This window comes from Nipponia nippon, unplaced genomic scaffold, assembly GCF_047370975.1.
Source record: "Nipponia nippon isolate SJK-2023a ecotype South Korea unplaced genomic scaffold, ASM4737097v1 scaffold_1, whole genome shotgun sequence".
NCBI lineage: Eukaryota > Metazoa > Chordata > Aves > Pelecaniformes > Threskiornithidae > Nipponia > Nipponia nippon.
The window spans coordinates 106,064,091-106,091,658 of NW_028262290.1; the positions used below are offsets into that span (position 1 = coordinate 106,064,091).

The following is a 27,568-nucleotide window of genomic DNA, read 5'->3' on the forward strand; positions in this document are numbered from 1 at the left end:
AAAGACAGTGAGTAGAATTTAAATATTGTCTAAAAACAAACAAAAAACTAATGCTAGACAGCTTATGGTCAGTGAAATCAGGAAAAATAATTTTAAAAACCCTTACTTTATTTTCACGCTCAATTTGCTTATACTTCAGGGTAATGAAGTTCAAGTCAGCCATCTCAGACTCAGTTTGCCGGGCCTCTATCAAACGGCTGATGTATCTGTTTACTCGAGTTCCTGGAGTGTTGTATACAACATTGGTAGAAAAAGAGGAACGATTCCTGAGTTTTTCAGAGGCTGTCCTTAATGCTCTCCTCTGTAGCACAGATGAAGAAAGAAGCACAGATTTTATTAATGCTGAAATTTTTCATTGCTGTTCATATTATCTCAACCTCACAGCCAGGATAAGGAATTCATTAAGCAGAGCAACTACAAAAGACAGAGATCTTATCTCCATGTGATTGCCATCTTTTAAAAACTCCTTAGCTGAAATCCCAATCTCATTAAAATCAATGAGAAAACCCCCACAGCATTCCAGGATTTCAATCCTCATCTGCAGAAATTCTCTTCACATACTGCCCTGACACTTCTCTGTCACTGAGGAAATAACCAGTTTGATCCCAATCAGTGTGTCTTTACCTAGAAAAATAATTAGAAATTTTTTCTTGATGGAAGACACGGAGCTCTGGACATCTTGAAGACAAGATAACCAGGCTCTTCATGATACAAGAAAAGTCTGACTGTCCAAGACTGTCTAGCTAACAATATATATTTTGAAAAGATAATTTTCCTTAATCTCTTGCACAATGACCATATGTGACTTCAGAGGATCTGAAATCTCAAGTGTTCCTATCTTTAACTCACCCAAGTGGCTCTCTTGTTAAGACCTCTTGGGTATGCCTTAAGTGCACTTGCAGGTCCAGATGGAGCAGTCCAATAAATTATCAGAGCTAACCTGTGCCTCATTGGGGTTAATTCCTCCATGACTGAGATAGCACAACTGACAAGATGATCACTCATAGTCCTTTTCAGTGCAAAAGATTTATCACAGAGTGTATCTGAAAGGGATTTTAGACAAGTTGTCTCACTTTTCACAGAGAGCACTCAGAAGTCAGTGACCAGCATCTCAGCCATACTGGTGGTAATCTTCAGTTGAGGGCACTGTAATCTAAACCATTACAACTACATCTGCAGTAGTATGACTCCCATGACCCAGCACACTGAAAGGATCAGGGCCTTCACAAAATACTCTTGTAGATGCAGTATTTTTTAAACACAGAATGAGAAAGATGTAGGCCAATCTTGCAAAAGAAAAAACAGTCACATAATGGTTAGCACATTGAGCAGGAAGAATGAGACATCAATTGAATACTCTTTTCACCTCAAAAGGGGTCAAACCTTACTTCCCAGAAGAGTTTTGACAACCAAGCTCAGGCAAGTTGTACTATTTTTATACTTTAAAGTAATACTCTCTTATCTAACATCTGCAGAGTTCAGGAAGACAATTCAAACCATTATGAAATGACAAGTCCGCCCAGGGATAAGGACAACATTGGCTCCGGATATAATCAGTAGAGTCTGTCAGCAAGCTGTTACAAAAGCACAAAAAATTTTTCTCTTCAGAGCAGTCAGTACTTAATAGCCCACTCCTTAAAGGATATACTACAAAATATCCTTTTAAACCAGATGGTAAAAAGTAATTCTTCAGGAATGGCAGTTTCCTGTCTTATTGCACAAGAAGTAGTTCTCATGAGATCCTCATCAGTGAACAAACAGTGGACTACAGCAGTTCATTAGCTTACATAGCTTATATGTATATTACACCTGAATACTTATGAACAGTGGGAAGGGTTAACTGCTGACTGATACCTTAGTTTGCTGATTGTAAAGAAGAATGGACCTTAGTAAACATAAAATAACTTTCCAAGTCCTGTTTTGCTGGCTTTATATGTAGAGAGCAGGTTATACCAGCATTAAACAATTATGAGGCTACTTGAAACATTTCTCTTGAAACTATCAGATCCCATTACTTGTTGTCTGTGATGTAAGAACTAATTGTTTCAACATGAAAAATAATCTTGTGGACGTATATGGATTAGAGCTTTAAAATCCAATCTTCTGGGTTCTGTTAGCCGTAATAGAAATCTTAAATTGCCAGCCAAACAACTATTCTAAATGTTTCTAAACAGAAATAAAGTTGTTCTCTTGCAGAAGACATTTGTTCTACAAGTTTGTAGGGAAACTGAGTGCTTTCAGGAATATTGTCAGGAATATACAGTTTTGCCCTTCATAAAGATAAAAAATAATTAGTTAGCGTATGTATTGCTTAAGGTGTAGCAGAAAGTATATCTTCGGGGATTTTTTATAATTCAAATTTAAACCTATAGCATAATAATAGGGGTGAGCAAAACAGCATTTAAAAAAAAAAAAGAAAAAGAAAATGCTTCTTTGCTTTGAAATCTGGAATGAGGGTAGAGGATGGGAGTTATTCTGATGTATGGAATAAATTATATTATATATTCTGCCATTTTGAAATATGGTTAAAGTTATTGTGCTTAATCAAAATAGCTGTTGCTCACATATAATTATTTTCACTGTCTCTTATTTTTATCTCTGTTATTATTTCACACAGTAGACTTACATTATGTATTATATGTGATTAAGATCCAGTACTTATATTTCTCAGAAATTAAATAAATACATACGTGCTACAGTAATGTGCTGGCTTCAAAGCCTTTATGGCCATAGCGTGTTTTACATGATTTGAGAACTGATATCTCTGAAGAAACCCTGCATTACAACACAGTGTATTTATATTAAAATCATATATCATGCTCCACAATAAATGTTATGTATTAGGTACAGAAGCTGAGAACAACTGTTTGTGTTAAAGATAGCATAGAACTTCACTGCAAGTGTTCTGACATGAGAAAACTTTCATCAGATCCCTAACAAACCCATATCAGGATTTTCTGCATATACTACCATATTTATACATATATATATATATACACAAGACACACTGTAAAGTATTGCATATGCTTCAAAGAATGTGTGGGTTACCTTTTATAAATACTCAAAGAACAGTACTAATTCACAATTGGAAGGCCTTGTACATGGCCAATTCCAAAATCAAATCTGGAGTTTCTGAAAGTCTTCACTGAAATTGTTTTAAAGGAACTAATGGACTTTTCTCCCCTTTTCCCACAGAAGAAACACAAGCACATGTAAAATCCAAAATATAAAGGTTAGAATGCTTTCTGAAAGTAAGATTCAGACTGAATTGTCAGTAAGTGTACGTTATTAAAAAAAAAAAAAAAAGGTGGAGCAATCAGTCAAGATGAATTACTGATTCCCATGCACACATGCCCAGCTTTGGAGCACTGGTGGAGTGACCTATGTAATATTGCCACCTTCTGGCAAAGAAAATGGAATGAACAACTCTTGAAAAGTTTTTTCTCCATAAATTTCTGGGTAGATCCACACACAGAAAAGGAAGTAGATCAGGCTACTAGTATGTAAAGCAATTTGGAGTTATGGCATTACAAGCCATTCAAGAAAGCAGTATTCATATTTGTATTAGGGACTTTTGTATTTAGGCTTTGTATTAGGGACTAAAAGTGTTTTTGGCTAATCAGTTGCCTTTCATTTTTTAGAGAACTATCTAGAGATACAAAATTATTCTGCTATTTTGCATTTGCTGCCATCAGCTTCAGACTGTGATGGACTCATGATGCAAAAGAATGGCTCTTGGTAATTGCAGAAAAAGCCTCAGAAACTCTAATTCCTGTGAAGGAAGCCCTTCATAGAAGCCACATAGGCCACCTGTGCTGGCTTGTTCAAGAGGAGCTCAAAATTTGAGGCTTGTTATAATTAAGTTTTGCATTACTGTGAGAAGGCTGTAGGCATTAGATAGCTCTAGGTCCAGCAGGAACACCAAAAACTTCTCTATCAGTTGGTCAGGTCACCCCCATATGTTCTCAGAGCAGGATCCAGCCCTGGAACCAATGCCGAAAGACCCCACGTGGATTACCTTATCGTCATCCTCACATGTCATGACATTGGAGAAAGGGATCTCAGCTTTGAACATCTTACGACAGTGCATAAGCTGAACAAGCAGGTAGCAGACTGTCTTGAACTTCATTCTTTTGGCAGGCTTAATGTCTGAGAGAATCAGTCCAGGAAATATCTGTTGGTCAGAAAAATAATATTTATAACTGTGTCACTACATTCCCATGCAGGCATACATACCTGCAGACATTTACACCATCTAGTGGTCAGAACAAAGCAATATTCTAATCAAGTAGCAATGCATTTTGATAAACATTGTATATTTGCAGACGAAAATTACTCCATCTTTTTTTAACCTGAGATATAAAGAATCTATTGAACAGAGAGTATTTAACACATACTTAACATTTTGGGAACTGTTTTCTATATAGAACTGTAGACTATAAAAAAAGCATATTAATGACAAACTCATAATAGAGGCAATATTTGTATTTCTTTAACCTTAAAATAAATTCTGGAAAAATACAGCAAAAAATAAGGAGGAAATTAGCATTTTTATTAATTGATGTTAAAAAATATAATTTCAGTCTTTTTCTTATTTCCTCATTTTTTTTACTTCAGCCACTGGTAATCCCATTAAAATCAGAAGAGGATAGATTTTGCTTTAAAGATACACTTATGCCCTAAAAGGAGGCTGTGAGGCACTGAGGTTATATCTTACATCTTATTTCTTCAAAGCAAGAAGTGTTATACCACAGAGAAATATTCTCAAAGGGTTGGGTATAATCTATTCCTTTTATCCCAGAACTCCCAGTTCAGCAAGGACAAATATTTTCTTGGTTAACTCTTAAGCATGTATTTAACTCTTGCTGACTCTAGTAAAGCCCTAGCACATGTTCAGATGCTTTCACAGATCAGAATAAGAGTGATCCTTTATTTTACCCTCAGTAGTTATACCAATCTTATTCATGCTTCTGGCATGTGGAATGTGTAAAGCAGTGTTCATGGGAAATGTGGAAGGACCCCATGCCACCACAGTATGGGAATTTAAGCTTGTAAAATTAATCTTTTCTGGAACAGAAAAATAAAGAGAAGGATTTGGTCCCTAGTGTTTCTAGGTAAAAAAGACAAAGCAAACCACACTCCAAAAAATTTATTCAAATACTCTAAACCCCACAAATGGCCCTGAGGATTTGCTGTCCAGTCTTCACAATAGTATGATTTACTAGAGCAGTTTACATCATTACTTCAATGATCAAGGAATGAAGAAGGAAGTAAACTGGAAGCATTTTTTAATGCATGTTTTATTGGGTTTGCATGGCAAGGTTTTGGTAGTGGGGGGCTACAAGGGTGGCTTCTGTGAGAAGCTGCTAGAAGCTTCCCCTATGCCCAAGAGAGCCAATGCCAGCCGGCTCCAAGACGGACCTGCCGCTGGCCAAGGCCAAGCCAATCAGCGATGGTGGTAGCACCTCTCGGATAACATTTAAGAAGGGGAAAAAACAAACAAACAAACAAACCAAACCTGTGCAATTGCTGCCAGAGAGAGGAGTGAGAATATGTGAGAGGAACAACTTTGCAGACACCAAGGTCAGTGAAGAAGGAGGAGGAGGAGGTGCTCCAAACACCAGAGCAGAGATTCCCCTGCAGCCCCTGGTGCAGACCATGGTGAGGCAGGCTGTCCCCCTGCAGCCCATGGAGATCCACAGTGGAGCAGATATCCACCTGCAGCCTGTCGACAACCCCACACTGGAGCAGGTGGATGCCTGAAGGAGTCTGTGACCCTGTGGGAAGCCCACACTGGAGCAGGTTCCTGGCAGGACCTGTGGACCCATGGAGACAGAGGAGCCCATGCTGGAGCAGGTTTGCTGGCACAGTTGTGACCCTGTGGGGAACCCACGCTGGAGCAGTCTGTTCCTGAACGGCTGCACCCCATGGAAGGGAGCCATGCTGGAGCAGTTCATGAAGAGCTGCAGCCTGTGGGAAGGACTCACATTGGAGTAGTTCATGGAGGACTGTCTCCCGTGGGAGGGACACCATGCTGGAGCAAGGGAAGAGTGTGAGGAGTCCTTCCCCTGAGGGGGAAGGAGCGGCAGAGACAATGTGTGATGAACTGACCACAACACCCATTCCCTGAGGCGCTGGGGAGAGGAGGTAGAGAAATTGAGAGTAAAGTTAAGCCTGGGAAGAAGGGAGGAGTGAGGGGAAGGAGTTTTAAGATTTAGTTTTCATTTTCTCATTACCTTACTCTGATTGGATCGGTAATAAATTAAACAAATTTCCCCAAGTCAGGTCTGTTTTGCCCATGACGTTAACTGGTGAATGATCTCTGTCCTTATTTTGACCCACGAGCCTTTTGTTACATTTTCTCTCCCCTGTCCAGCTGAGGAGGGGGAGTGATAGAATGGCTTTGGTGGGCACCTGGCATCCAGCCAGGGTAATCCCACCACACGTGTTTTCATGGATACCTAAATTTAGAGGTATGACACTGCTTATATTCTGAATGGCATCTCAGGTATTGGTTTGCTGTGCTGTTTAATGCATACAGCTATGCGCTTGCATTTTCTGGAGAATCAAGGGTATATCCTATTGATCTATCAGTTACATCGTGGCTATGAAACACAAAAATGACTTGTGTATAAATGCACATTTTTTATTAGCACATGGCTATGTTATAAACATGTGATGTTTCAAACGTGGAAAGGTGCCTAGGTATGCATGCATGCTTTATTGTGCACTGAAAGGCTGACTGAAGGCAGCTAGCATCACCAGCGCTGTCCTGCATGGTCATCAGCTGGAATCTAAAAGGACACTAGTGTATCTAGTGTGTAATCACTTGTTTAAGTGATAGTTTAACAAAAGTGTCCATGAAGAGATTCCCAATATGAACCCTTTCTTTTGAGGGCTTTTTGGCAGAAGACTTACTGCTGTATTGCAATAACCACACAGAAGATACTGTACAAGGATATTCACATACTAATCATCCTTTAGGTATTCCTAAGGACACCAAGTTGTTAGGCTTGAGTATGGCAGATGTGTTCAGCTTTTGAGCTGCCATTCCCAACAGATAAAATATACTTTTTGGACAGGTACTCCAACCTACAAATTTTCCTAATTTAGCCATAATTCCTCTAGAAGTACTATATATTTTACTCAGTTTCCCTGTCAATCTTTTGATACAACAAAAATGAGCAACTGTCTTGAAACTCCCTCCAGTTTTGCATTTTGCTTCATTTTTTTAGACACAGAGAGAAAAAGGGAATACACAGAAGTTTACAGGTGGACCATATCTCAAGAAATCATTAGCTCTTTCTTTGCTCAAACCTTTCACTGTGGACATTGCATTAACTAGGTCAACAAGTTCAGTTTTAGGTCTCCATTAGATTGGCTGGAAAAGATGCTCTTAAATAAGTACAGAGCTACAGAAGCTGCCTGACAGCCTTCATTATGGAAATGCCACAGTAAAGGTACAAGAGTGGCAAAGAATAGGTAGAACATCTTACTAGCAAAAGATTCAAGAAGGCATGACTGAGAAAGGTGACCACATGGGCATGACTATATCCTCCTACAAGGATTTGAAGTTCTGTAAAAAGAGAAGAATTTAGACTTTCCTTGATGCAAACTTCTTATAATAGATAAGTTTATCAGATCAATCTTCAACTTGAACACTTGGAATGGATACCGTTTGGCTCAGGCAGTGTGGCCCTGCCACCAACATGACTTTTCCTCAAACACATATTTTCATGCAGTTTCCTGACTATGTCTTCAAAGAAGTAGGTAGAGCATTTTTAGCTCATACCATCGACTGCTCTTTTCATTTATAAATCTTATTGGCAGATAATATATCAATAGTATATACCCTTTGTATGTTGGAAATACAGGGAAGTTTTCCAGCTGTCTTGGAGTCAAATATAAGTTTTTCAACTCAAGTCATTGAAAAAAAATGGAGTAGTGTGTCTACTTCTGGGCTCCCCAGTACAAGAAAAACAGTGAGAAACTGGAGTGAGTTCAGCAAAGGTTCACCAAAAGAATCAGGGTTCTAAGGTATACAACATATGAACAGAATCTGAGGGAATTCAGTTCATTTAGCTGGAAGAAAAGAAGGCTAAGGAGGGATCTAATTGCTGTCTTCAGCCACTGAAGTAGTAGTTAGAGAGAAGACAGAGCCAGACTCATCCCAAAAATGCTTAGAAAAAGAACAAGAGGCAATGAACATAGGCTGGACCAAGGGAAATTCTTATTCGATACAAAGAACAGAAGTTTTAATGGTGAGGATGATCACGCACTGGAGCAGGCTGCCCAGAGAGGCTACTGAATCTCCAGCCAGGAAAACACTCAGCACTCACTCAGACGAGTTGCCCTGAGCACCCTGCAGTTTCAAAAGTGGATCTAACTGCAAAGCTGGCCCTGCTTTGAGGATGGAGATCGACCACATGACCTCCAAAAGCCCCTTCCAAATTCAGCTGCTGCGCGATGCTATGAAAACATGCGGAACACACACAGCTACTGTTCTTCATGGCTGATCAAGAACCTAACCACTCAAAGGACATTGCAATACATACAAATAGGGCACACTGGCAGTTGTCAGATCATGTATAATTTTATATATAGCTTTTTGTTTTCTTTTCTTTTAAATCTAGTGGTTGCAGGACATATAGATTCTGTACTGGGACTGAGGATTTTCCATTCTACTGTTACATATACACAATATCAAAAATACAAACAAAGGAATTCTCTCCCACTTTCATCTCACAAATCATGTCCCTTTTTTATTATTACTTTTACAGCAGAACAACACTTGACACAGTGAACTGAGCGGAATATTTAAGTAATCACACCTTCTGCTGTAAGCCTCTGATAAAGGCAAGAAATGCAGTACAGTCTGTTAAAACAGGTTTAAAAAAACCCCAAACAAACAAAACAAAAAACCCAATCCCATGTCTTTCACTCTGCCTTTTCTCTGAACTTGTTCCAGGCCAGGATTACAGGAAAGCTGGACTGCAGCATTCTCATTCCAGCTCATTTTGTCAATGCATTTTACTTTCACACTTCTTTTTGACCCTCGGGATCAGTTCTTATTCTGTTCACTGTTCATTTGCTTCATAACTTTAGGAAAGGTTGGTTGGTTGCTGCAACACAGCTGGCAAATGAGGTTAAGAGCTGGGATTTTCTAACAGAGCAGCCAGACTATCTACAGCTTTGTGAGCATCTTTAAGTATGCAGAAAACAAACAAGCACTGATTAAAATTCTGGGAAAACACCCCAGTGTTTGAATCTCATGTAATACTCTGGTAAGGGATTCACTGGTGCTTATCTGGGATTCTCCGAAACAGCAGCAGACTGTTGTTCCCCTGACTATATTCAACCACAGTGCTTAAAATGGCATGGGAAAGAAGATACTAATGACATTCAAAACACATTTACAGAAACCATAAACGCTGTAGCACTATGTCTGTCTGTGCTTTCTGTCTTCAGGCAGGCAGAACCATGCCTCTTGGTAGTAGTGCTTGTTCCATTGCTATCTGCAAGCCATTTTGTCCTGAGATAGGTGAGGAAATCTTATTTGATTTTTTTCTTCATACAGTTAAAATCATCAGACATTTGCTTTTCCATCCTTTTCTACTGCTTATCATACCTCAGCTGTCCATCAGGAAAGTACATTAGTGTTTTTTACCAGTATGTAATACAGCTTCTGTAAGACAAACTCTTAATACTCGGAATGGTGTGGCCACTTTCTCGACACAGACATAGAAAAAGTTTTTAGCAACTGTGAAGACTAAAACAAACCCTAGGAGATCAATAACAGAGAAAATCTTACACCAGTGTCCTACGTTTCTGCCTTCTACAGATTCCACATTTCTGAAGGAAGGAAAAGAAGAGAGGAGAATGATGTTAGAGCACATAACTAATTCCACCATCACTGACAGCCCAACTGTGGGCTGTCACATTGACAATGATGCACTAGCAGCTTCACAGCAACTGCACAAACAATCCTGGAGATGTAGAGCAACACACTCTGCAACACAAGCGTCATTCCTCTGTCTGTGTTTGCTGGGTGGTGACACAAGCAGTCTACTTCCAGTGTTGGGATGTGTATGTTCCAACAACTTGTGCAATACAAAGTCTCAGGCACAGATCAGCCCCTGTCCAGACACAAGCTAGAGCTTCCACCAAAAAGCTGTGTCTCTATCTGTTAAATCAGATCTGCTAAGGTATATCTGAGGTGTTAAAATCTGAAATGCCCAAGTTATGCATTCGGATCTCTAGTCAAGTTCCTCGGTAGGAGCTGTCAGCCATTGAGAGCAAAGACCACCCTGGACTCTCCTAGGCATGGCAGCAGCAGTAGCTGCAGGTAGTCATTAATTTGAAAGCAGCAATCATCAGCCCAGCTATGGACTCAGATGCCTAGCTTAGGGCATTTCAAATTAGAACAATTTTGTCAAATACATTTTTGCTTGCTGTGTGCTAGCAAAGGAGTTTGTCTGAGTAGTTGGAAAAGTTTTCACATGCCCTGCATTAACTATAGAGCTCTCTTCTTCTGTTACTACTTAGAGCGTAGGAGTCAGAGCTCTAGCACTCTGTAAGGGCTGGTAAGCATATGGTCACTTAAGTAAAAATATCCTCAGAATAAATCAGTCCAGAAAGCTGGCAACTTACAATGACAATGAAAACTTTCTTGAGACAAAGTGGACTGGATATTTTTAGAAAAGTCAGATGCAAAAAAATCCTAGGGAGCTGCTAGCTGTATGGATGGATTTATTGCGCCGTAAGTGATATCCCGCAGAAAGTGCTCTATGAAATGCACAAATTTTACACACTTGGAAAAAAAAGGAGAATCTGAGAACAGTGTGGCATGTTCACATAGACCTAACCAGAATGATTAAATCAAATTAACTTTGCAGAGAAAGAAATTTCCTACAAATATAGACGGAACTTCAATTTGAAGGGAAATAATAAATTAAAAAGAATAAAGTGCAGTAATTTTAGACCTATTGTTTCACTCAGTTTACTTTTTTCCTTCTGTAGCCTTCTTTTTCTTTTGTTATTGTTCACATGATGATGCTGAGATGATATCTTTTATTCAGGTCAGACAAAATCCAACAACCTGCTATCAAAAATCCTGGTAATACATGGGTTATATACATCAAATTGCTTCACTTTAAAAAGTCACATGAAAGTATTATTGAGACATGATAGAAAGCATCTCAAGAGTGTATATGAGCAGTTATACTTGTGAAACATGATAGTTTTTAACAATGATTCACAGGTAAAAGTGATTGAACAATAAAGTCAAAAGGCAAGCACATGTAGTTACTTTGTATTTCATCCATACAAAGCAAAAAAGCCATCATGAATCTATGTTGTTTTCTCTGTGCTATATTGCATGAAATTCATTCCATGCTGGGGAAAAAAATCAAATCAGCCACGGGAAAGACAAAAGCAGACAAAACTTGTTGGTTGGTGGTGGAAAGATATGGAGCCTAGTAATTTATTTTAACATAGAAGGCAGATCATCTGCTTCATGCAACAAAGCTATGCTGATAACAGTAAAGGAGGATGGTGTACTCCAAATCAAAAAAATACTGCTTTTTCAAGCAGGAGAGTGATAGAAAATTTGTTTATTTTCCTGTTACTCCTTGGTGACAGGGCTACAATGCAGGAAGTTTAAAATCACATCTGTTTATGCTAGATGAATCAACATATGAAAGTGATGTGACAGCTTTTGCCACTTTTCTTGCAGCTATTGTCAGGCAAGTTAGAACAAATCTCAGGTTGCTGAATTTCTGCCTATTTGATCATGAGTCAAAGAAATTAACTGATCAACCTTTTGAGCTGTTAAATCCATCTGCAGTTCACAATAAATTATGACACAGGTGTGTAGTGTAGATAATTGCTCTAGATATTTCTGACATTTGCAACAGTTTTTACATTTTAAGTAGTATTTTCCAAAGGATGCTCCTGAGCTGTGTTTGCTTATTGAGAGGATTCTTGAACCTTCAGGCTGTCAACTGAGTTTTCCTGAAATCATAAGACTGACAAAAGCGCTCTCCTCTTCCTCAACTATTGCTTTAACTTCTCTTTTCAAATAGACTGCTGGTATTTTGGTTTGGCTATAATTATTTTTTGGACAAAAATAAAACTGAAATTTTAGCCGCCTGCATTGGACCATTTAGAGCACGATTCAACATATTCAAACCAATCAGGAGACAGAGTGCCATACCTCTAACCAGCATCTGCTTCCTTCCAGCTGGGTAACTAAACAAGGATTCAGAAAAAAAAATGTTAGACACTTTCACCTGGGATTTTCAGGATGGTCATAGCATTACTCAGAGACTTCAGATAATAGAGCAGGGCTGTTTTAGTTACAGAAAGGACTTTCTGAGACTGCCTGGCATGGCTTTATATGTACATGGTAAGGTAGAAAAGAGAAATGTCAGCCTTTTCAGAGAAACAGCTAGTTTCCGAAGGGCAAACAGATGTGGTACTCACTTTCATGGACTTTTCATGAATGTCTGTCACTGTGTGCTATTCAAATAGTAGATGCAGATACCATGTGATTTACATTGCCACAAATAAAAGATAACTAATATCTTTGAATACATAGTTAGTCGGTGAATAACTCGCTAGTACATTAGTAGAAATGTTGCAGATGGTGACTAGCAACCTACTGGAAGCTAACTATTGATTATATTTGAGGTATGTTGTAAAATCTACAAGAAACTTATGAATATATAGGAATCAATTATAAGTTGTATCTACAGTGTTTCCCTATGATTTTTATAATTTTTATGACCCCTTTTCCTGGACACAGCTCTATTGCTTCCTGTTAATGGTCTATAGCATTATTTGTCTTTGCCTTAGCTCTGGAGCCAGCAAAGTTACTCAGTGAAGCAGGTTGCCTTAAGCTGGCAATGAGTAACAGTGAACAGCAGGCCCACTTCTGTAAATGCAAAAACTAACACATTCTGAGCAATCTTTCCTCTCACAAAAACTTGATCACTTCTGATCACTGCTTGGCTATCTGTAAAAGTACCTTAGGAATTTTGCTTAATTGTCTGTGCTGGGCTGTTTTCTCAGCTGGTGAAATTAATGAGCTTTTTCAAAACCAGAGAGGTGCCATCAAAGAGTGAATTGCTGCAAGAAATACAAAGTAAGCCCAAATACAAAACCACCTGGTTATCATCAAGGTTGTGGCCAAACCTTAGGAGATGTTATATTGCAGGAGAATTGTACTTTCTAGAGCAACCATAGAAGTGAAGCAGACAGTCCAGCTAAGCTCACTACCTCTGCTGTGCTTCTGGCAGCCAGCTACACCAACTGTAAAACTGAGGCAAAGATACTTTGACTAATGTCAGTGCTGACAATGAAAGAACAAAGAATTCTGATGAAAGCCAGATCCACTCTATTAAAAAAAATTAAATTAAATTTTAAGCATACAGCTTGAAAGTCAGAACAGGATTAGTCAGGTAGATTACCAAGGAATCACTAATGGAAAAAGTTATTTAGCTGGGTCTAAGCAGAGTTATAAAGTTCTTTTAAGGTGCTCTGAGATTAACAGATCTGGCCTAGATATTTTTTTCCCTGAAATAACGTCCACATATAGTAATATTTACAACACTTCAGAAAGCTAGCACATTTTGAAACTAAGAGAATGTCCACGTGTCTAAAGCACAGAGTATGGATCTTGTGAATATTTAATATATTAGCAAGAGATCTGTTTTTCTAACTGGATCAGACTTGTTTTAAAAGTCCAAGATATTCATGTATGTGGTTAGGCTTGTGGCTAGTTACATTAGTCAAACTTTTCAAATCTTGTCTCAGTGCAATATTTTGGTCAGATAACTGTAAGTTTTAGTATCAATATAAAATATCATGAAGACATAATTAAACTTTACTTAAAAGAACTGTGCTGGCATTTTCAGAACTAGAAACTTTGTCAGGGCATTATAACATTTTGCATTACATTTAAAAAGCATATTCGCATAAGTTTTTAACTATGATGGCCAGCGAAAAAATTTAATTAAAAGAAAATTCTGTATGCCTTTGGAAATCAGATGAATTATTTAAGTCTGTTTAGAAGTTGAATGTTATCCAGTCAAACATGCATAATTATTGCTTGATGATGATGATGATGATGATGATGATGATGATGATAATAACAATAATAATAATAGATTAATGTAATCCCTACCAAAATCAAAACTGTAACAAAACAAAAAGAAAAGTATTCTCCCAGTGGCCACTTAGAAGTGCTCTCACACATATTAGCTTATACACCAAACTAGCAATCAGATCAGATTACAAAATTGTTGTTGTTAGCTGATTCAATAAAAGATTAAAAAAATTTTGAATATTCTATAGTTTGTTCACATTTAAAATGTAACTGGTACATGACTGAGTCATCTTATACTGTTATTCTCATTCTTGGCTTAGGCGATATTTGTGATGAAAGATCTTCCTGTCAGACCAAATATGGAAGAATGCGGGGTATGTGTCTTCTAAATAAATAAATAAATAATTTTAAAAACCTAAGTGAGCCTATTTACCTTTCAAATTCAACAGATTCTTGGCCATCTGTTGCTCATAACATTGATTTTCATTCCTCTTGGCATCATACCTGCCTAAAGTCAGTTCATATCAATGTCAGGGATGATGCATAAAGAATAAAAAATGTGTCTGCATTTCAGCTACTGAGGCTCTGGAGGAAGGAATACAATATTAAACCAGCAGAGACCTGAATTCACCTAAAGAAACTCCATCTTGTCTGTGCTTCATGGGTAGCCTTCTGTTTCTATGTCTCTGAAGAGTTAATGGCTGAATCAGGGTAGGAGGGGACAGCAGGTGTTTATTTTGAACATAAATATACTATTACGTAGCTTATGGTCCAATCATCAGTATGCAAGTATCCGAAGACTGGGGATGGCTGTGATGTACTGTGACAAACAGCAAAGTGACATGCTGATTGATCTGCGAGCCCAGTGGAGAAGGCAGTCAATACCAGTGAAATTCATAAAGTGTTTCTTTCTGCCAGTTTGGCTGACACGCCGGAGAGCTAATGTTGTTAGCCAAGCTGTACCGCAGCATCTGCCACTTCCACAAACCCATCAGTGACACCCATGGGTAAGATGGTGTTTGGTTTATGCAGCTGATGACAAACCAATCAGTTGTTTCTCAGCAGTCACCAGGAGTTTCTCAGCAATCTTGCAAAGATGAAGAAATGTGTTCTCACACAGTAGTAGGTTCTCATCCTTGCACATTAAACATGCATTGACCTGGTTTACTTTAATATATGAATGTCAAGCTCCTGCTCCTCAATCACTGGTTTATGCAGCGGAGTTGACACAACACAGTTTTTATATGTAAAAGCCATATTTATCCCCTTTTCTCTCTACTCTCTGTGCACCAACCTGTCAACAATTTCCTGCAATTCAGCTGTTCTCAATATGTGAAATGAAACCTGGTACATAATAACATAGGAAATGAAATTATACATAATGCTGCAGGAGTGAAAACAGCAGAAAGCCAAGACAAACAAGTCTAGCAGCAATAAGCAATACACCTACATTAATTCAACCCTCCCTTATGTTTTCTTCTTTATTGGGATTGATTAATTTAGGAACTAATTCTGGTTTCAAGAAAGCCACCAGAAAAATCTCTCACTGACTGCCAAAACAGAATCTAGCCCACTGGTTTTCCACCTGTTTTCTTTCTTACTACCTAAAACCAAATCTAATCATATATAACAGCAGAATAACAAAACGTGAGATTGCATCATTTTCACAGCGGACGAGAGCACTCTATCTCTCTAATAACAAGATGCTTTAGAGAAAGTGCATAAAAACCCCACCCTTGCAGCAGCCTTTCTGGGATAAAACAACAGGAGTTTTCACGCCCAGAATCAAGTTCCACTGGTGACTGGACTCCAAACGTTTCCATAAAAACTCCCTGAGTTTCAGGGAGTTTCATAGCAAGAAACTGACCGCAGGCATGGAATTCAAGATGACCTGTTTTCTCTCGTTACATTTTTGTCAAACACCCATTGGCTAACACCCTCAAGCATGGAGCTTTCACATCACTTTAAAACCTCGTCTGTATTGTTTTTATACTTACTTTCAGAATTGGATATTATAATTTTCCCTCTAAAGGTCAAATCCCTGAATGAAACTTGTTTGGACAGAGTCTCAGAAGATAAGGGTGCAAAAGTCTGTATCCCGAGTTGTCTGGCTGAGATAAAGAGCAATAAAGTTCCTTTTGGCCTGTAAACATGTTATGGCAGATAACTTCTAAGATAAACCTCATTTGATGTGGAAAAGGTTGGAACAAACTGAATGTATTTAAATGATGATTATGGACTTTCAAGACTCCTACTGAAATCACAAAACATTTTGTAGTAGAACAAAAGGCTGCCCTAAACTCAGCAACTGGTTGAGGGAGAAAGGTGTGACTATAAATGAATCTGTTGGAAAACCACTGTTACCACCTTCACTGCATGCTGAGACTCAAGATATTACCATCACACTGCTGGGTGTCTGTTCTCCTTATCCTGAAAATCTGGTTAGAATGAAGAGTCACGTCCATGTCCATCAGGGGTGGCTAAATCCTGATCAACATCTAAGAAATAAGTTTCTGCTCAAATGAGCTAAAATCTTACCTTATTCTTTCCATACTTTCCATTTTCTGTTTTCCACCAAAAAGAAGAAAAGAGCAGAAAACATTATTGTCCCTCAACAGCACTGCTGATTTACTCCTCTTTCCCCAGTACTTCTCCAGGGGTCTGACAAAAGGAAGAAGCTGGAGGGAGAGGGAAGCTTAAGAAAATTTGGACGGAAGGTCAGCTAATATAAGAAAGGGATGACCAAAATCATTGTGGGAGTCTGAGGTGGTAGAGCAAGCAAGGAAAGCATTGAATTTGTCATAAGCAGTTCAATGTAGCAGGAGAAAAACACATGCATGTTTTGGACAAAGAATACATTATTTGTTGCAATAATCTTAGAAAATTTACTCAGCTTCAGCATAAATACCTGACAGGTGGTACAGTGGTATATACATTCGAAAGCAGGATGGTTGACTACAGCCTCTTCCTCTGACCTGAATAAAAGGTTGTACAGCTTTTCCAGACTTCAGGAGATGTTAGTTAAATCACTGCTGAATTCATTTCACTAACTTTTCTGCTGTGGGCATGATATGTCTGTAAATACTACTTTTCCCATGTATATTTATTGGGGAATCCTCCAGGCCCAGTAAAGGAGCCACTGGTATCACAAATGGTTGTAGAAAGGGTTAGGAAAGCATGAGTAAAATGGCATGGGAATATGGGAATGAAAGAGTGAAGAAAACTAGAAGAAAAATAGCCAAGCTGTGAGCATTAATATTCTGAAACACCCTTTTGAAGGGAGGAGGAAGGGAAGAGTGAATTCAATTTTTTTATATATATCATATAATTTCTAATAGAATGATTACAGAATCTGAATAAAACAACAGTTTTCTTTTTTGGGCGTTAAAGGGAAAGATTGTTTTATTTTTAAACTTCAAAAGTAAATTGATCATCTTCTCTATGTAATGTTCAAAGTTAGCTTTTTCAGCTTTCCTGCCTCAGTCAAAACCAAAAGATCTAGTTTCAAGAGTGTTTAAAGAGCTTTTAGAAATAAGAAATACCAGTATTGCCTCTGCTTTCAGAATATCACAGAACAGTTGTTAAATTATGAAAACATATCACAGGATAAGATAGAATTTGTGGAGCTTACCTTCCTACGATGGGATGGCACAATAAAATATGTTTCAATATTATGCTTCTTCAAGAAACTATTCCTTTCATGACCATATCCTGGTTCTACCTCGTAGTCCCCATTTAGGCACTCTAAGGTGGTCTTTGTAATGTGAACTTTCCTGGAGATGAAAATTGGACATTGTTGTTTAAAGCAAAGATACATTATGAGCTAGTTGCTATTGAAATACACTCCGGTGCAGAAGATCATAAAGAGGTCAAATTACATGCAAAACCCTATTTTTTATGCAAAAAAAATTCTTTGTTTTGTCTTTTCAGCCAAATAGAACATAGAAATATTTCTATTACATGCATTTTCTAAACTTGAGCAGAGTGAACAGAAAGATAACTGTTGACTGTCCAAACACTTGCAGATTTGTTGATTTGTAGAAACTGAAAGTCTGCATATCATCTTCCACATCGTGTTGCTTTCTTAAGTGTTTACCTCACAGCCTGCTTGGAAAAACATCCTGCTGTTTGACACTTATGACTTCACACTCCAAACGTCTCCTGTGCATAAAGGAGAAACTTCTTTTTCTGTTCCCCTTCATGTCTCTGCCTTATTTCATTTACTCCCTCTGTTTTGTAGGCAGCTTTCTAATTCACTTTGTTTTGGCAGCACAGACATCTTTGACGCTATTTGTCAGTTTTCTTATCCTGAAAACTGTCTTCACATTTTCTCCTGAAAGACCCCTTGTATTTGAAATGTCTTCACAGAAGATATCTGAAAAGCTATTACTGCTTTCCTCTATTAAACATATGTTCTGATTTTTTTCGCTGGAAAGCCTTAAGGTAGGGAACATACAAAATACACAGCCAAAATTGTCTAAGGCAGACATAGGTAACAAAAAGAAATTCACTCAACCACAAAAATTAAGAGGTTCCATTATCGCCCTCTTCAGCAAATCATGATCTTGTAAAAATCCAACAGAGGATGGTAGGTCCCAGTCCAAATGTGAGTTGCACACAGAAGCACACCCATGCACCTTTGCAAAAGTGCATGTGTGCATTTCCATTGGGTCCAAGGAGTACTTAAAATTCCAGGATGTGCCCCATAGGCTGGCTGTAGGTTTATGTGCTACCGTATCATTTGCACACACACCATCAGTATTTGAGTGCATAAACAGGTATTTTTTTTCTATAGCCCACGACTAGTGTTGGAAATCTTGCCATGTAAAAGGAGTGAGGCACATGCCCCCACACACATGTAGAAGTGCAAGGGTGAAAATTTCCTGGAACAGCTAGAGGGTTTTACTTTTATAACATGAAATAGTGTAAGTCTAGCATTCCTACATTCCTAGCATTGCCTCATTCCTACTCTTTATATTTAGCAGCTTCTAATAAGGATTTCATTTGGAAATGTTTTGCTTCTAATCTAACCTATTACTAACATAAATACTAAGATGATTTGGAGAATTCCACAGCATAAATCACATGATACACTGATTGCTCTTACCGAACACAATCCTTCTTATCAATAGCACTTCCATTGCAAATGCCTCAAAGAAGGAAATAAATTCTTCACCCATATAGGTTTCTGTTTCTTTTTCTATGGTTCTTTCTCAGACTTACCCAGGCAGTCCTCCAGCTTCCATTACATTAGCTAAAGTCACATCATTTGACCAGACATCATATTGCCATTTTCGGAGACCCAGGACCCCACAAAGCACCCTGCCTGTATGCAGTCCAACTCTCATGTTGAGATCAACCTCTGTGGCTTCTGCAACAGATCTGGAATAGACAGCAGCAGAATATTAGTCTTTAAACAATGACATGGCTCTTGATTTTCTTTTTCCTTCTCTCCTTCCCCCAAAGTTAACATATATATGTACACGGCTGAATAGACAGGATCTTTTAAAAAGCCTCAAATGATATATTCAGGTACTGTCCTTTTCCTTCACTAGTTTAAAAGCCCCAGTTGTACTTCCAAAGAAATAATTTTCTTGTTCATATTTTAATTACTGTTAAACCAAAACCTCAGTATTTCTAAATTTTTTGACCTAATACATTAAAATTTAATTTTCCAGGTTTCAAGGAAACCCAGAAAAGATTATGTTTTGTTACATTTAATAAAATAAAAAAAAAGGGACCATAAAGCAAGTGTAGTAAATGGCTTTGTCACTAAACTTCCCTAAGACTATAACTTTTAGGTTTTATTTGCCACTTTTGCAGTATTCACTTATCACGGTCCTACAGAAATGTAGATATTTTACTAGAACATAAACAAAGAACTTTCTGGCTGTAACTCAAATAACTCAGAGACAGCCAGCTTAACTCCTGCACTTTCTTGTTTATCTTGCATCTCACACATATTTACTTTTTTTTGTCACAAGTGTTCCTTTTTCCCAATGCATATTTATTTCAGCAGGATGACAAGGGACCACAACGTGATTGCTGGAATCAAGAGAAGATTTTTGAAACTATCTTATTAGGCTTAATTTTAAGCTGACATGTAAGTAAGCAAACATGTTTCAGTTCTACCATTAGTCCAGACTGCTTTCAACTCAGTATTAAAATGGGCTACCTGTTTTTTTCTTTTTACCAAAAATCTCTGTTAATATTTCTCCTTATCCTAGCCTTGGGTTTACTGGTTGGTGGATTTTTATCTCTCTAATTCTTTTTTACCCCCTCCACTTCACTCATGTAAAGATCATGCTTGATCCTATATGGGTTAACGTTTCGTTATGAAGGAGTTTAATATTAAACATTAAGGAAAAGATTGGTCTTGTGAGTAAAATATAAACTTGAGTCACTTAAAAGACTTGCATTTAATTTCTCTCCTCTTTTACCACAGTTCATTGTGACTCAAAGTAATTTTATCCTCTTTCGGTTCTCCATCTTTAATACCAAAATAATACTTCCTTTTCCTTACTTCTTTCATCTGCAGTGTCTTGATCTCAAGGTAACAGCGTAAAACATTTAATTTGTAATTAAAATAATATAAAATAATCTGGAAGAAGAGCAGAGTGTGGTCCCTGACACTTCTTCTCTGTGCAGCACAGAGGGTTAAAAATAATAAAAGAAATTTATTGTCTCATTTATGTTGTCACAGTCTCTAAGTTCACCATTTAACTAAAATTCCACTTGAATGAAAACCTACTCAGTTAAAAATTAACTTTTCTTTCCCCAAGTGTCTCAGACATCAGTCTTCTTGGATGACAATTATTTAATATTTCATGATCTTTTTTCAACTGATATTTTCACCATGTGCTACTGCTAGGAACCTGTTGCAACTAATAATAATCAGAGTTGTGCTATGCCTTTACGTTTATGGTATGCTCAGCTAAGCATCATTTCCTATGGTGAGACTGAAAGGGAACAGACATTTATATTTAAATGCTCTTACAGTTTTTGTGAGAAAAGTGGTATGAAGAGGTACTAGTTAAGAAGGCAAATGGATAAGCAATGACTCCACTCTTCTATGTTCTAATTGGTTCAATTACCCAGTTACAGGAGTACAGGACAAAGAAAATGATGAAACCTTTAGAGATTTTCATTGTGTAGCTGGGAAAGGAGGAATTAATTGGCAAAGTTGTCATTAAAAGCATTTTTAATTTTGGTGCCACAGTAAGGAAGGATTCTTCATTTCTGTGAATGCAGGACATGCTATAACTTGCACCTGCACTGACTTGTGAACACTGAAAAGGAACCTTGAAGCTAATAGTCTTAAATATTACATGCAGAGATAACACTGTGCATAAATCTTTGCAGCTTTCTCTGTTACAGAGACACCTGGCATTCCACAGTTAAGTTGCAGTCCAAAAAGAGATAATATCAGTGAATAAATGAAACCAACTAAGGAGTGTAAGACTTGATCTTTGTTAGGTTTTTAAATTTAAACTTTCCAATGCATTTAACAGGAGAAGACCTTAAACTGAGGCTCTGGCTATAATTTTCCCTTGACCTTCATTGACCATTATATTTTTTAAAGTATTGTCCAGCTACACTGGATTTGGCAGAGAGGTCTTTAGGAGGACTTTTCAACTATCTCAGGAGTAGTCACTGTATTTGTCTCTTGTATAGTTGCACTTGTTTAAATACAATTAACAGAAAGGGCAACATAGGTCAATATGTGGGGTGAACAGCACTAGATACCTGGCCTCGATTTAAGTAAGCTCTGCAGCCATGGAGTGCTGAAGTATATACCATGTCAGCCATCACTAATGGGAGTAACGATCTCTTTTGTCCCCATAGGGAATCTGGGCATACCACATTTTTCAGTCATATTTTATGCAACAGCACAGAAAGGCTTATGCACAGCTTTCTGAAAGATTAAATATTTCCTTGTCCTATTTCTACTCACTGTAAATCAGCTTTCCTTTATTCGGTATCTGCTCACAGTCAAGCCTCGAAAATGACTCCAAGGAGTCCTAAAAGGACTCAAGTGTTACAGGGCTTGCTGTGCACACTCTCTGCTTGACAAAGCCTTGAGGAAATGAAAGGAGCTAATATAAGGCACCTAATCATAACTTAACCTTTGCATCTTCACCTGTGCATGTGTATTGTGCCATTAACAGACTGACCTTACACCAAGACCATACCCTGCAAGCCAAAGCCCTTCAGGATTACACCTTGCTTGCCTGTCTATATTCTTATGCATAACTAAGCACCTATGTAATTATCTTCATTGGTGAACCTGCAAGTGTGTGAGATACTTCGCAAATTAATGTTGGGTTTTTTTTCCATTTAAAATAGTATATAAAACCTCAGGCTAAATATAAGTGGAAAGACAGTGAAATTCACACATTGACAAAGACCACTCCAGACCTTTGACCTTGCTTTGTCCCAACAGGCTTGAAAGTGAGGAGGAAATTTCACCTGTTTTTAGAAATTTGAATAGCAAAACAAAAAGTAAACGATAAGAAATGAGCAGCGAAATACACCATGGCTGATCATACTCATTGTCAAATAAGCTGGACTGTATAATGTACCAATGAACCATAAAGCAGAGTCTGAAAACACTTTACGTTTTGAATAAAAGATTTCCAGAAGTACTCACTTAGTAAAAGATCTTCATTGAGAATGCATTTCTACATTTTCCCCATAAATTACAGTGTGTTTCAGGGGTGCTTTCACCATTCTTAAATTTAAGTAGGAAACAAAGCTCATGCAAAGTTCATTAAATTTTTTAAATTTACCTTGAAGACCTGTGTGCCCTTTATGCAGTTAACTTCCATGAATATACCCCATTGAACTATCAAAAATGAGGAATGTTAAGTAATATACAAAAAATAGGCTTCAAATATAAAATCAGAGCAGCACCACAAGCATATTCCCAAACAACATCAACATTTCTGCACTAAAATATCGCAAAAGTGTCCAATGATGCATTTTAAATTATAAATACATTTCTGAAAAAATATCAACACTTCACAAGCAAGCCGTGAACAGGAAAAAGAAGTTTCCTAAATAAATTATTCATTATAACTTATTCTCTCCTAGTATACTCGAAAGTTTTCCAAATGTTAACACAAAAGTAGGCCCAGAAACAAATGGAAATCAAAGAACATTTTCTTTTTAAACTAGAAGCATGCAGAATCTATGGAAGTGACTAATAAGATAACCATCTACCCTGACAGCTCAAGTATCCTACCAAACCTTTACATTTTAGTTCTCTCCTTAGCTACAAATATTTCATGTGCTGCTACAAACCATCAAAGTCATTCAGATCATCTGCAGAACAGCTCCAGACCTGTGGTGCATTTGAAGGAAAAATAAAAAAAAGCTCTGCATCCCATTTCTTATAAGTTATTTAGGGCTTTTCTTTAGGTCCAAAAATATCTGCATAGAAATAGATGTTTCCCAGTTAAAGGCATAGACAAGATTTTTGGTTCAGTTACATACATTTGCTTTTTATATATGGACGGTTCTAAGAGAAGGGTGCCCTTTAATTTTGCACATCTCCCTAAATATTTCTGTGTCAGTTCCGTTTCAACATCATCAGGAATTGGTTAGTTCTTGGATGTTAATGACAAAGACTATCTTTCCGTGAACTGCTCTGTCAGCCCAGAAGGCCATGGGAGGAGAGGCTGCAGGCCATGGCCTAGAGTACCAAGTAACACCTGTACACTAGGCCCCCTTGTCCTCTCTCCAATTTGTCTTCCCACAAGGCGGGGGCCATGTTAGTCGTCTCAGGCAATTAAGTTTTGTTGTTTGAAAACCTTTGCTGTCCCATTTCGGCAGCTATTTCTCCAGGTCAGGTTCAGGTTATTTTGGTTTGTTTGTTTTTTTGTGGTGTTTTGTTTTTTTTTAATATTGACCAGAGCTGCATGCTTTCCCAGTATGTTGCTCTGCCCTAGCAGAGAGCTAGGGCAGAGCCTGGGCTGTGAAGGTCTGATGGCTTCAGAAGTCAAGAGGCTCACTTTGACAGAGGTGCAAGCTGACTAAGCTTTCACCAATGGTGATGAAGTCAGCTCATTGTAGACAGCTTTCTCCACTGCTGAAAAATGCAGTTGCTGGTTCTCCCAGAATTCAAGGTCAACTTACTCTTGCCAGGCCAAACTTTCCCAGGCCCTGGATCTCTGGAGGACCACAGGAAAAGTATCAACAGTGTTGACATCATGAAAGTTAGTGGTTCTGTCTTCTTCCTCAGACAAAAGATAACACAGGAAAACTTGACATTTCAATTGGGCTTCCTCAAACTGGCTGCTGTAGTTCCTCTCCCTTTTCCCAGTGCCTTTGGTCAGCCAATGACCAAACCCATGGGAAGGAGACAGTTCAAGCATCAGCCTCCACAATGTGCCATGCAACCAAGCAGCAACACAATGTGCAGGTGCAAAACAAGCCCAAATTCGATCTGTGAGGTCTTACACGCATGACTGGTGGAGTCATCCATATTAGGTAGAGTCATCTGTATGGGATAAACTCACCTATGCGACACAGAGAAAAGCTGATCTGTCTCCTGATAGCCCCCACTGGGGTGCCCAGATTTCAAGAAGCAAAGGTTCATGGACACTTTCTTTCAGACCTCTTCAAACTCCACATGCAGTAGGAACATTCAATACAGGAGGACAGATGAGACCTATTCTAAAGTAACCCTTCCCCTCCTCCCCCCATAATATGTATAGGTTAAACTGAAGTAGTCAGCACCAGCTGCTGTGACCTACAGATGTGCTCCTACTGTGCCATGCTACCTGCTAATGTAGACATAGCCAGTGATGCAGCTAGTGGTGTAATTCCCTCTGAATGAGTACGAACATGGCATCCTAGTAAGATGTCAAGGGAAGGAGTATTGTAAAAAGGTACCGTTTATATCACAACATGATTACAAGATCCCATTACACTTTTGACAAGTTTATGAATGTTAGAGCCAGTATTCTGGGGTCCCAAATCTAGTATTTATATCCTGCTCACCCGGATTCCTTCCTCATTTCCAACTGGAAACATTACAGTTCACTTCTAGCCCTGTGGCTTTATCAAGTGCATTTAAATAACTCCCTCATTTCATTCCATTTCATCTCCTAAGAGGTTACATTTCTGGACTGAGCCAAATAATTGTTTAATATCATTTATATCAGTTGACACAGTGCTCTCTAAGGAAAGACAAACTATTATTAAGAATGTATAAAATTGCCCCTGTAATGCTAGCTTAAACCAGAACTCTAGCCAGTTTATGGGGGAGAGAGGGAAGAGCTTGGATAGCTGGACAAAACTTTTCTACATGGCAATTAGCTAATAAATATATCTATTTAGAAAGTAAAACACTGTAGTAAATAGAGTGGAACCTTCAAAGGCAAGCAATTTAAGTAAGGTGAAGAGTGTACTTGGCCTAACACACTGTTCAGAACTGAGGTGAGGACAACATCTGCCACATTAGAGCAACATCTGGCACATTAGAGGTGCTAATGAACATGACCATTTTAATTATATTACTAACAAAAATCTGACAGTTAAAACTCACTTGATGAAAGCAACAATGGTGGTACCCAACACTTAACTCCCATGTAAATACTGCCACGATGGTTTAAGTAACTCTGAAGTAGAACAAACACCTGGCCTCTACTGAGGCACAGACACAAAACTCATTGGCAGCAGAAATTCTTTTGGAATAGAAACAGAATATAACACTATCTGTTTTGTTGATTTTTTTAAGAAATAAAAAGATCCTCCCATAGTCATAGAAGCATAGAATCGTTTAGGTTGGAAAAGACCCTTAAGATCATCGAGTCCAACTGTTAACCTAGCACTGCCAAGTCCACCACTAAACCACATCCCTAAGCACTACATCTACCCATCTTTTAAATATCTCCAGGAATGGAGACTCAACCACTTCCCTGGGCAGCCTGTTTCAGTGCCTGACAACCCTTTTGGTGAAGAAATTTTTCCTAATATCCAACCTAAACCTCCCCTGGCACAACTTGAGGCCATTTCTTCTTGTCCTATCACTTGTTACTTAGGAGAAGTAATGATTCTGGTGATTCTGGTCTGACTTTAACTGTGCCCTTGAAAAAAATACTTTGTAGAAGGCAGATGAAATTGTGAAAATTTTAAGTATTTTATAATGTTCTTTGAAAATTACCCTGAAAATCTCAGTCTAAATGTCATGAGGCAACATTCTCAGATGATACTCACATGCAGCATGATATTCTAGGATACTTAAATAACGGTTACACAGAACATGAAGAGAATAGAAAGTATCAGTTTATATGAACTCTATAACATTCAACTCAGTCAAATCACAGATCCATCAACCAGCCACTAGAATCTTCTATTCCTTGATTTCCTGGAAAAAGGACATCTTGGTGGTACATATCTCTGGGACAGGCACTTTTCACAGCTCCATCAGCTGAATCACAGTTGAAGTGATTTTATTTATTTATTTCTCTCAGGTAACATGACAAACCTGTTACTAGTGATGATGACTTCCAAGCGTAAATTTACAATGCCAAGACCTGATTTCTGCAGTAAAGTGAATAGACTTTTAGAAGACTACCAGCTGGCATCCAACTCTGGGTGAAAGGGGGAAGTTTAAAAACAAAAGTGACTCTGCATCTCATGGGACTGATTGATAAACAAAACCACCTAATAATCATACCAATAGAAAATAAAATGTTGCATTCCGGCTTTACCATCATAAGGCCTTCACTTCTCCTTTTCATTTGCTCAATGTATTTTCACACAAATCAATCTGGGGAATCTTTCTTCTAATTTTGGAGTGAAGAGTTTTTTCCTAATCTTCAGCAGAACCTATTCTCCTGGTTTGGAGCTCTTTCTGCAGTTGGCTTATCCACATGCTTCTGTCATCGAAAGAACCTCACGCAGAGTCCAACAATATCTGAACAGATGACGCCCCACTTGCAGTAAAAGAAAAAAAATAGCATTGCCGTTGTTGTGGTTTAACCTGGCAGGCAGCTAAACACCACACAGCCATTCGCTCACTCCCCCCTTGCAGTGGGATGGGGGAGAGAATTGGGAAAAAAAAAAGTAAGATTCGTGGGTTGAGATAAAGACAATTTAATAGGACAGAAAAGGAAGGAGTATTATTATTATTATTATTAATTATTAATATAATAATTATATTATTTTATATATAACAACAATAATAATAACGATAAAAGAATATACAAAACAAGTGATGCACAATGCAATTGCTCACCACCCACTGACCAGCCTGTCCCCGAGCAGCAATCACTGCCCCCCGGCCAACTCCCCCCAGCTTATATACTGAGCATGACGTCATATGGTATGGAATAGCCCTTTGGCCAGTCTGGGTCAGCTATCCTGGCTGTGCCCCCTCCCAGCTTCTCACTGGCAGGGCATGAGAAGTTGAAAAGTCCTTGACTAGTGTAAGCACTGATTAGCAACAACTAA

General features: G+C 38.2%; 1 protein-coding gene across 3 annotated transcripts in view; it reads right to left on the bottom strand.

The window, feature by feature from the left end:
- The window catches only part of ADCY1 (adenylate cyclase 1), a 171,614-nt gene that overhangs the window by 42,061 nt on the left and 101,985 nt on the right, over window positions 1-27,568 (bottom strand). For all 3 annotated transcript variants that reach the window (XR_015706547.1, XM_009468132.2, XM_087766221.1), the window contains exons 6-9: window positions 19,331-19,489; window positions 17,739-17,880; window positions 4,019-4,174; window positions 107-301 (exon numbers count right to left, since the gene is read on the bottom strand). Coding sequence is in view for 2 of the 3 variants with exons in the window: in XM_009468132.2 (XP_009466407.2) it covers window positions 107-301; window positions 4,019-4,174; window positions 17,739-17,880; window positions 19,331-19,489 (652 nt within the window). In the remaining variant the exon portion in view is untranslated. The remainder of the gene's footprint in view (window positions 1-106; window positions 302-4,018; window positions 4,175-17,738; window positions 17,881-19,330; window positions 19,490-27,568) is intronic.